This window comes from Anoplophora glabripennis, unplaced genomic scaffold (genome assembly GCF_000390285.2).
Source record: "Anoplophora glabripennis isolate ALB-LARVAE unplaced genomic scaffold, Agla_2.0 scaffold1826, whole genome shotgun sequence".
In the NCBI taxonomy this organism is placed as follows: Eukaryota; Metazoa; Arthropoda; class Insecta; order Coleoptera; family Cerambycidae; genus Anoplophora; species Anoplophora glabripennis.
Genome location: NW_019417902.1, coordinates 7454 through 18566, shown reverse-complemented (window position 1 = coordinate 18566; position 11113 = coordinate 7454). Strand labels below are relative to the sequence as shown.

Below are 11113 nucleotides of genomic sequence, written 5' to 3'. Positions count from 1 at the left end.
TATTATTATTATTATTACTGTTATTATTATTATTATTATTATTATTATTAATTATTATCTCGTTAAATTTTTTTAACAATTTGGAAACACAAGATTGTGTTATTTGAGGTCTGTTGGGATGAAGTTCATTAAACAACTCGCATACTTCCCGCTGTGTTCTTTTCCTATCACCATATCCCACCATCATTAAAACCTGTATTCTTTCCCTTTCACTTAATTCAAGCGCCATTATAACTTACTAAGTACTTTAGTACACAGAAAATTGAGTAAAAAAGTACGTTTACTGCAACAATGCACACAATTACAAGCAACTGACAGCTAGTGACAATTTCGCATTGTTCTGGTTTTGGCATGGCTAACTTGATATTAATAACAGTGTCAAAAGCATAATAGAAAACATACATTTTTTGTATTTTTTTCTTATGTGACTCCATTAAAATTGTATTGTATCGTATTTAGAAAGGTCCAATGTATTAATTTTCACCAAAAAAAGTATATAGTGCCGTTTAAAAAAATTAAGTCGGTTACCTTGGCAACCACATTTTTTGTGCTACGAAAAATTGCTTGATATCACTAAACGGTAAATAATTTCCTCTAACACTTTTATTAAAACATGTTTCTGATATGACAAATATTTTAAGAAATATAAGCAATATTCCACAATTTGTATCCACACTGTATTTCAGTATTGAAAAAATAAATAATTTGCTACCTAATTTGGATTTGTTTTGCTCACTAGAACTAGTATGATAGACACACATTAAATTTGACATAATGACAGCCGATTTGAACCTCACATTTTCAAGTCTACTTCACAAAGGCCAATTATAGACAATTTGCTTATAAGAGTCGTCCACTATACATACCTACCATGTTTCTATAATTATCAATTATGACTTGTCAAATATATAATTTTAATTTATGATGTAGTACTGTATATTATTTTCTTTTTTAGAAAGTTTGAAAAGAATTGCCAACATTAATAGGACAGATTTATTGAATAAAATTGAGAAGCATAAGCCTCTATTGAGAAACAAGAAGGGATGTGAAGAAATTCTGGAGTATTGCAGTAATACATCTATTTTATTTTGACTGTAGATATAAATAAGTTGCATTTTTTGTATTTTATTGAAATGATAGTAAATTATTTCAATTTATTTATTCCATAGTTTTAACGTTTTGTATAGCCAACACTCATCTCATTAGCTACATTGTTACTGGTATAGACTTTTTAGTAGTGACGTCACATACACTAAATAATAGGCAACCCTATAGTGCACATTGCCATTAAGAATTTCTCAATATTTTAATAGATCAATTTTCGACCTTATGTACTTTGGACGTGCCAAAAAAATGTTTTCTTTGTCATGACCATAAATATTGCGATATTCTGGCAATATTAGAAAGTTTCAAACCCTAAGTGACAAACTAGTAGAATTATAGAATTTAAATTTATAGAACAGTATTGTCTTTTATAGTAATTAATAAATTAAAATTATATCAATGTTACTGAGCATGTGCATTAAAGGTAATTTCATATAAGTGAAGTAGCCTCGCAACAGGATATCATTCAAGGAAAGTTTGGTTATGAATAAGAGTACGTCTATAATAAACCACTTGAAGACAAAACACTCGATAAACACCGTACACAGTACACAGTACAACACTAAGAAAAACGATAAGAATACTTAAGAGAGAACTAGAAAATGCCGATATTAAACAAAACAAGGGAATATACACTAATGATGACAGCGATGACATATCAACAAGAGTTCACCTGTGTATGAGGCTATTCTTTCCGAGCATGAGCATTAGGAATAACGTGGCTAATGTTAAATTTTTACTTTATTTAAATTTAGAAATTTTCTATATACACTAATGTATCTATTTCTTTTTTTAATAATTTCTAATTTTTGGCTAGTACCGAGAGTAATTTTTGTGGATTAACTTAAATTAATTATTTTCATCGTAAGATCGAAGGAAGTGATTGCATTTTTTTGCAATGAAGTTATTTCTCCGCATATTTTTAACATTTTATTTGTGGTAAAAGAAGTGATTTCCTTATCAGCTGACAGTGTTTACAAATAGCAGCAATAAAAGTGATCCTTAATACAGGCCAGGAAGTAAATAGTGAATGATTTAAAGCCATTTTTAACTCAGGCCTAGATATATAAATAGTCATGAGGTGTTTTATTTGTAAAGTTGATGACACCGATCGTAGTAATTTTGTGAAATGTGATAGTTGCTCTTAAATCTTCACAAGGAGTGCTCAGAACTTAATTCCGCTGAAGTTAAGATTATAGAATTAAGAAGTAAGCGAACTCTCAAGTTCTATTGCGATGATTGTTCTAGTGTACGTCAACAGGTCCCTAAGCTTATTAAAGTGGTAGATGAGCTCAGAATGGAACTGGAAAGCCTCAAACAGAAATTAGAAAATGTTTCCTTGCAAAATTCTAGTAACAAAACCGATTTTCAAATGGATGTAGCTTTTCAGGAGCTTAATAATCGTCAAAAACGTGCAAATAATATTATAATTTTCAATTTACAAGAAAAGTCTACTGCTGCCAAAGAGATTGATAGTGTTCATGAGATATTATCTGATATTGTATCTGATCCTGTGTCTATCTTATCCACTTCAAGGATAGGAAAGAAGAATAAAAATGGCATTCGCCCTTTAAAAGTGACTTTACCTAGAAATGAAATTGTCATGAATAGCGTAAAGAACCGATCTAAGATAAAGCAAGATCGTAAAGTTTTTATAAATATTGATCTTACCCCACTACAACGTGATAAATATAGAAGTCTGGAGGAACAATTAAAATATCGTACTGATAATGGTGAACAGCATCTAGCAATTAAATATATCCGCGGAATTCCACAAATTGTTACTAAAAATAACTAATTACTCTCATCAGTTCCCAAAATAATTTATCATAAAGACCGAAACCTGAAACTTGTAGATAAACTTGGAGGGGGAGGTGTATTATTGGCTGTCAAGAATGCTATGCTTTGTGATAGTATTGATACGTCTTTCCTTGACAAGTTTTCCATTAATTGATTTTCTGGTATGTAAATGTTCATTTTTCCACAAAATAGTTTATATATCAGTAATTTATAGTCCACCTTCTGTACCTATTGACATTTTTTAATCATTTTGTGAATATTTGGGGCAGCTTAATTTTTTTAATAACAGAATAGTTATCCTCTTTAATATCCCTAAATTTTTTAATTTAGACAATGCAGACAGGAAAACGAACGCAATTAATAACTTAATAAATATACTGCATCTTTGTCAGTATGTATTAAATCATAATCTCCGTTTGCTTGATTTAATTTTATCAAATTCTGAATGTAAAGTTGTACATGATGATACATCTCTTGTTCTTGAGGACTTACATCATCCTGCGTTAATTATAGATTTCGAGCATATACTTATCAATGAGAGTGCCTGTCAAACTAATATTAATAAAAAACTCTATAACTTTAAAAAAGCTAATTTCCCAGATTTGTATAATACTTTATTTCATACTAACTGGCCATTTTTAAATGATTATGATGATATTAATACGGCCTTAAAAATTTTTTATGAACGTTTGTATGAAATATTTGATACCTATTCATGTGAATTTATATAGAAACTATAGTCGTACATATCCACCTTGGTATACTACTGAAATTATAAAAAATATCAAAACTAAGGCTAAACTTTTTAAAAAGAATAAAGAACGTCAGAGCTTACAAATTTTAAATAAATTTAAACATTTGAGAAGGTTAATAAAAGATCAGATTAAGGAAGCTTATAAGAAGTATGTTCAAAATTCAATTTCATACAATCCACAAAAGTTTTGGTCTTTTATTCATTCAAAAAATAGATGCATTAGAATACCCGGCAAAATGAGGGATGGAAATCTTTGTTTAGATAATTCTCAAGACATCGTCAATGCTTTTGCAAATTTTTTTGAAAGAACTCGATATCTCTAATAGTTCATGCAACAACTCAGCATTCATTAATTTTGAACCTATATCTGAATTTGAAATTGTATTAGCTTCCAAAAAATAAAGATGACATCTGGGCCAGATAAATTACCCTCATTCATTATAAAAGATTGTATATCTGTGTTTGTTGTTCCTTTAAAAATATTATTTAACTTATGTTTGAATACAAATATATTTCCACTTGATTGGAAACAACCAAAGGTGTGCCCAATTTTTAAGAATGGCAACAAAGTGAATATTGAAAATTATCGTCCTATATCTATCCTTTCCAACTTTTTTAAAATTTTTGAAATTATACTGTATAATCATATATACGTTATTAGAGGTCAGTTAGTAGTGGAACAGCACGGTTTTATCATGAACAGGTTCACTGTTACAAATTTGATAGTATTTACTCAATTTGTATCTGATACTTTAGATAAAGGTGGTCAAGTGGACACTATACAGATTTTGCAAAGGCATTTGACAGACTTGATCACCAAATCCTTTTAAAGAAACTTGTCGAATTTGGCTTTAATAGCAACGCGTTATCACTATTTAAATCATACTTAAATAATAGAGCAATTTGTTTCATATAATGGGTTTGTATCACCCAATTACTTTGCAACTTCAGGAGTCCCTCAGGACTCAAACCTAGGGCCTTTATTATTTCTAATTTTTATTAACGATATTTGTCAAGTAGTTGACTGCAATAAGCTATTATTTGCTGATGATATGAAAATCTTTACATCGATTTATTCCATAGGTGATTGCTTAAAATTACAGAAGTCTTTAACCAATTTGCAAACTTGGTGTTCAAATAATAAATTGCATCTTAATATATCTGTGGGGTGCCTTCGGGTGTGGACTGTATTTTGTTTTTTGTTTTTTACAATGATCCCCACTAATGATTTTTCACTTGTCGCAAACAATCCAATGAAATTAAGCACAAATGCACAGTTTACTATTTATTAACTTCCAATAAGTTGTGTGGAAAATAAAAATGTCGTACGTCAAGAGAGCTCTTTCCCGCGAGACCGATACGGTACGGTAGAGAGTGCCGCTGCTAGCAGTAATGATATAGTGTGCGATTAATAATGTTAGACCATAAAGACTGTTTGAGGGTTAATCAAATGTTTTATAAATATCGCACCCTTGCTTCAAAAGTGTCACAAGTCAAAATCCTTAATTTTTCAGAAAAGATGAAAAAGCTCTAGCGACAAAAGTAACTAAATTGTTTAAAAACATTATTGATGATTATAAAGGTTTCAGCAAAGGGGCCAAAAACCAAATAGCATTTTGGAACCATTTTAACTGCAACTAACTGAAAATCAAAATCAATGGTGGTATTATGTCAAAAATTGAATTTTTTGAGTTGTGACACTTTTGAAGCGAAGGTGCGATATGTCAATATGTCATAAGAAAAAATGTTCAGTTAGTTAAACATTCTGTAAGAAATAGAATAAAATATCTTCACATTTTGGTGCCGAAACCAGGGATCGAACCAGGGACCTTTAAAAAACGTAACGGGGGTGTTTAACTAAAGTTAACAAAAAGTAACGAGTACCGAGTGCAGTAAGGTAAAGCAGTAAGCAGTTAAGAAATAATAACGAAAATGGATCTACAATTCAGGAAAACGTGTCGTGCCAAAGTTACCAGATTAATAAAGGAAGCAGAAGATTTATTAAAAGCCGAAATAGCGGTGGAAGAGCTAAGTGTAATGTTGGACAGACTAACAGTAGCAAATAACAACCTAAAAGAAGCTAATGAAAAGGCGTTACCGCATGTAAAAGAAGAGAAATATGAAGAGGAATTCGAACAAATTTTGGATTATGACGATAGAGTGGCCATAGCGACTTCGAGGTTAAAGCAGAGGGTAAGCAGTCAGACGCAGGCGGAGGAGCAAGGGTCTCGGCAGAATGCAGCGTCGATAGAGGGGAACAAGCATAGAGGTGACTCCTGTCAACGTCAACAACAGGCAGTGCCGGACCAGGAACAGGGAGTAGGTATTTCGGGTGTTGTATATGCAGCTTTCAACACGGTGAGACTACCTAAACTAAATTTGAAAATCTTTAACGGAGATTTGCATGACTTTATTCCGTTTTGGGAACAATTTAAGAGTGCCGTCCACGAAAATAAATTTTTAGATGGTGCCGCTAAATTTAACTATTTAAGGTCGGTACTAACGGGAAGGGCTCTCGAAACGATAAACGGTTTAACACCATCAGAGGCGTGCTATAACGATGCAATCGAAATGATAAAAAACGAATTCGGTAATAAAGAACGAATTGTTGACAGCTATATACAACAATTAATAAATTTAAATCCGGTAAAAGGAAAACATGACGTCACAGGATTACGAAAATTATATAATACCACCTCAGCTGTTACACGCTCATTAAAGGTTTTAGGCATTTCAGCGGATAATTACGGACTAATGGTAAAAACTATTTTAATAAAATCTTTGCCATTTCAGTTAAAAGTAGAGTTTAATAAATTGTCAGAATTTGATTCGGATGCAGAGGAGTGTAGCAGTCAAGAAAGAGCAGATACAAGTACAATTAAATGCGAAAAACAGATTGAGCTACTCTTGAAATTTATAAAACGTGAAGTAGATTCCGTCGAATCTGCACAAGCTATATCGGGTACAGCCAGTACAAGCAGTGGTGTATCGAGAGAAGAACGGAACAGTATTGGTAGAAATAAAAATGACAAGTCATATAATCCGCGAACGGTTTCAGGACTTTTTACGAGTGTAACGGACAATAAATGCTTGTTCTGTGACAATAATACGCATAATACATTTAACTGTAGAAATAAATCACTGACAATTGAACAAAAAAGGAACATTTTAAAACGAAATTCGCGATGTTGTAAGTGTACTAAGCCAAATCATACCGCTCGCGATTGCAAAAACAATAAGTTAATGTGTCAAAACTGTAAAGGTAGACATTGTACGGTGATGTGTGATCCAGACTACAAAAAACGTTTAAACGAAAAGAGAAATGCGGGAAATAACGCGAAAGACTTTAATACTAATTGTAACGCAGATAGTACAAAAAATAATGAACAATCGGCAGCATTAATAGCAAATGGGTATTACAACGACGTACTGCTACAAACGGCGTGTACCTTTATTTCGCCAACGAATGAATTAAAACAGGATGAAATGTTTATACGCATAGTATTCGATGGAGGAAGTCAGTTAACATTTATCAGGGAAAATATTTCCAAAAAATTAAAATTAAAAATTGTGGGTACACATAAATTATCTATTATTCCATTTGGCTCATCCGATAAAGGCCCGCAGCAAAATTGTAATAAAGTTGAGTTTTATTTGCGAAGCCAATATACAAAACAATACATAAAACTGTATGCGATCGAAGTTCCCGAAATATGTTTTGATGCTTTAAGTAGCCCGCCTACAAATATTAGAAAATTAAAAGAATTTGAATTAGCTGACGCAAGACCGGAAGGAAGAGAACTTGTTAAGGGAATATCTGTGTTGATAGGAGCGGATAACTATTGGAAATTAGTAACCGGTGAAACAGAAAAAATAACCACGGAGTTAACGGCTGTAAATACTATGCTAGGGTGGACGTTACATGGGCCTACTTCTATAGATAGTTATAGCGTAAATACTAATATAATTACTGTTTTGCATACAAATGTTCAAGAAGAGCCATTCAGTTTGAAGCATTTTTGGGAGTTAGAAACTATAGGCATAGATAACCCTGATAATTCAAATAGTAAACTAAATGAAAATTTTACAAGAAAGTTTTGTGAAACGAATATTAGATTTCAGAATAGTAGATATGAAATAGAGTTACCCTGGAAAGTAGAAAACTTTAAGTTAAATGATAATTATGATCAAGCACTAGCGAGAGTAAAAAATTTAACAAGAAATCTATCTAAAAATTCTAAGCTACTTGAATATGATAATGCAGTTCGAGATTATTTATATACAGGGTGTGCTGAAACGGCACCGGAGACTCAAATGGTGGGTAGGACTTACTTCATGCCGCATAGACCAGTTTATAGAGACGATAAGGATACTACGAAAATCCGAGTTGTTTTCGATGCATCAGCGCATGCGCCTGGTTTTGCATCTTTGAATGAAAGCTTGTTATGTGGTGACAATTTGATTCTAGATTTAATTAAGATATTACTTAATTTTAGAGTTGGTTGTATTGGGTTATGTGCAGATATAGAAAAAGCGTTTTTACAAATTTCGTTATCAGAAAAGGATAGGGATTCTCACAGTTTTCTATGGTATGAAACCGAAATTAAAAACGAAGAAAATTTACCAAATTTAGTCAGTTATCGAATGAAACGTGTAACATTTGGGGTCACTACAAGCCCATTTCTTTTAGCGTCTACAATACTTAAGCATTTAAATGAACAAGCGATAGAGTATAGTCAAACCTGTGAAATATTAAAAGAATCGTTTTATGTAGATGATTTTGTATTTGCCGCAGAAAGTGTAGATCAAGCTTTAAAAATATTTGATGAATCTGTCAAAATTATGAATACTGCACAAATGAACCTACGAAAGTGGATTAGTAATAACGATTACGTAAGAAATATTTTCAAAGAAAAAAATGTACACAACGTAGCTATTTGCCCAAAAATATTAGGTGTTTTCTGGTATATCTTACAGGACGAGTTGGAAATAAGTTTAGACTCAGTAATTAATTGCGTCATTGACAATAATGATATTACAAAACGAAATATTTTAAAAATGGTTTCAAAGATATACGATCCCTTAGGATTTCTAGGCCCATACACCATCATACCAAAAATATTGTTACAAACCATTTGGAAGGGAAAATATGATTGGGACAGTACATTACCACAAGATATTCAAAGGGAATGGAAAATTTGGATTAAAGATATAAAACTTTTGAACGATTTAACTTTTCCCAGATGCGTAGTAAAAAATCTGCAAATACCAGTACAGCTACACATTTTTGCTGACGCCAGCCCTAAAGCATATGGAGCTGTCGCGTACATAAGGATATGTGAAAATAATATTAATCATTCCAACATTTTTATGTCAAAATCCAGAGTTGCGCCAATAAAGCAGAGCGAAGATGAACTTTCTTTACCCAGGTTGGAACTAACGGCAGCTGTTTGTGCTGCAAGATTAAAAAACTACATAATGAAAAATGTCAAACTGAATGTGAAATCCATATATTTATGGACGGATTCCAAGATCACACTGCGTTGGATTATAGAAAAACCAGAAAGGTGGAAACCATATGTTGCGAATAGAGTCAGAGAAATTCAGTCACTGACAAAAGATTCGGTGTGGAGACATTGCCCAGGACAAGACAACCCTGCAGATTTAGTGACGAGAGGTATTAAAGCAAATAAATTAATAACCTCAACATTGTGGAAATTTGGTCCTTATTATTTACGTGAATCGGAAGAAAGTTGGCCCGAAGATGACGATGAAATGATGGATGATTATCAAGGAAATTTTGTATTGAATACACAAACCGTGGAAGAGGTATCCGATCCCTTATTTGATTTAAACAGATATAGTAGCATAAACAAAATTCTGAGAGTAACAAGTTATGTTTTGCGATTTATTAGCAACGTAAAATTTAAACAAAAAATTGTTGGCAATTTAGGTGTAGAAGAACTGAAAAGATCCGAAGTACATTGGCTAAAATATATTCAAAATAAAGAATTCCCAGCTGAAACCAAGTCGCTGAAAAATAATGAACTTTTACCTAGGACTTCTGCTATTTTATCATTGTCACCATTTTTAGACCACGATGGACTAATGCGACTCGGGGGAAGATTACAAGAAAGTGAACTATCTTATGAAACGCAGCACCCAATTATATTACCAAAGTCAAGTCCTTGGATAAACAAGATTATTACTCACACTCACGAAAAGTTGCATCATGGAGGTGTAAATATTACTTTAGCGGAAATACGGAAGAAGTACTGGATCCTAAGAGGTAGACAAAAAATTAAATCCATTTTATCGAGATGTGTGACTTGCAAAAAATTTAGAGGAAAACCTGGAGATACCCAATTTGCTCCCTTGCCACGAGAACGAATTTTATCAAGTAGAGCATTTGATGTTATAGGTACCGATTTTGCTGGACCTCTTTATATAAAAGAAAAAGAACAAATAAGAAAGGTTTACGTCATGTTAATAACATGTGTTGTAACACGCGCAGTGCATTTGGAGTTGGTTCCGAATATATCTACAGAGTGTTGTCTGCGAGGTCTGCGTAGATTTATGGCAAGAAGAGGAGTGCCGAGTGTGATTTATTCAGATAATGCCAAATCTTTCAAAAGATCAGCATTGGAACTTGAAGAATTTAATACCATATTAAGGGGTACAGATATTCATTCATTTGCTTTGAAAAGTCGAATAACCTGGAAATTTATTGTTGAAAGAGCCGCATGGTGGGGCGGATTTTGGGAACGTTTAGTAAAAACCATAAAGGATTCATTGAAATTTAATATAGGTAAAGCCATTCTCGGATTTGACGAATTACAAACGGTGCTGACTGAGGTAGAAGCCATTGTAAATTCCAGACCATTGACGTACATTGATGATGACCCAGACAATATGTGTATCTTAACACCAGAAAAATTTTTGATTGGTGATGCTGTATCCAATATTACCAAAGATATACGTGAGACAGCAATTAAACGTAACGATCTTTTACAAAAATGGAAGACGCGAGAAATAAGTTTAAATAAATTCTGGAGAAAATGGACTACGGATTATCTACAGCAATTACGCACAGCCCATCATTTTGATCCGAAAAGAACCACATCATTTGAAACGGGAGACGTCGTATTATTACACGACCAGAATATGCCAAGAACCCTTTGGAAAATGGTTCGCATTACGAACATTTATCAAGGTAGAGACGGAAAAGTGCGTGCTTGCGAAATTAGGGTTCCTAACGGAAAATTGTTGAAACGACCAATCCAACTGTTATACCCCTTAGAATTAGAAACTGAGGGTAAAGTACTCCGTACTTCGGGGCCCGAGGATTATGTGGAAAATAAAAATGTCGTACGTCAAGAGAGCTCTTTCCCGCGAGACCGATACGGTACGGTAGAGAGTGCCGCTGCTAGCAGTAGTGATATAGTGTGCGATTAA

General features: G+C 32.9%; 1 protein-coding gene across 1 annotated transcript; it reads left to right on the top strand.

Annotated features, from left to right (window-relative positions):
* The first annotated feature begins 5590 nt into the window (after nt 1-5590).
* Nucleotides 5591-11113, top strand: LOC108916094. Its single transcript, XM_018722294.1, has 3 exons — nt 5591-6016; nt 6452-6671; nt 8745-11113. Exons 1-3 carry the CDS (start codon nt 5591-5593, stop codon nt 11111-11113), a joined length of 3015 nt encoding a protein of 1004 aa, XP_018577810.1.

Bases quoted from the DNA above. Each gene is read 5' to 3' on its own strand.
- LOC108916094 (XM_018722294.1), top strand. From the start codon at position 5,591: ATGGATCTACAATTCAGGAAAACGTGTCGTGCCAAAGTTACCAGATTA. The intron at 6,017-6,451 runs GTGAGACTACCT...TTGCCATTTCAG, and splicing joins TATATGCAGCTTTCAACACG to TTAAAAGTAGAGTTTAATAA. The intron at 6,672-8,744 runs GTAGAAATAAAA...ACGATCCCTTAG, and splicing joins AGAAGAACGGAACAGTATTG to GATTTCTAGGCCCATACACC.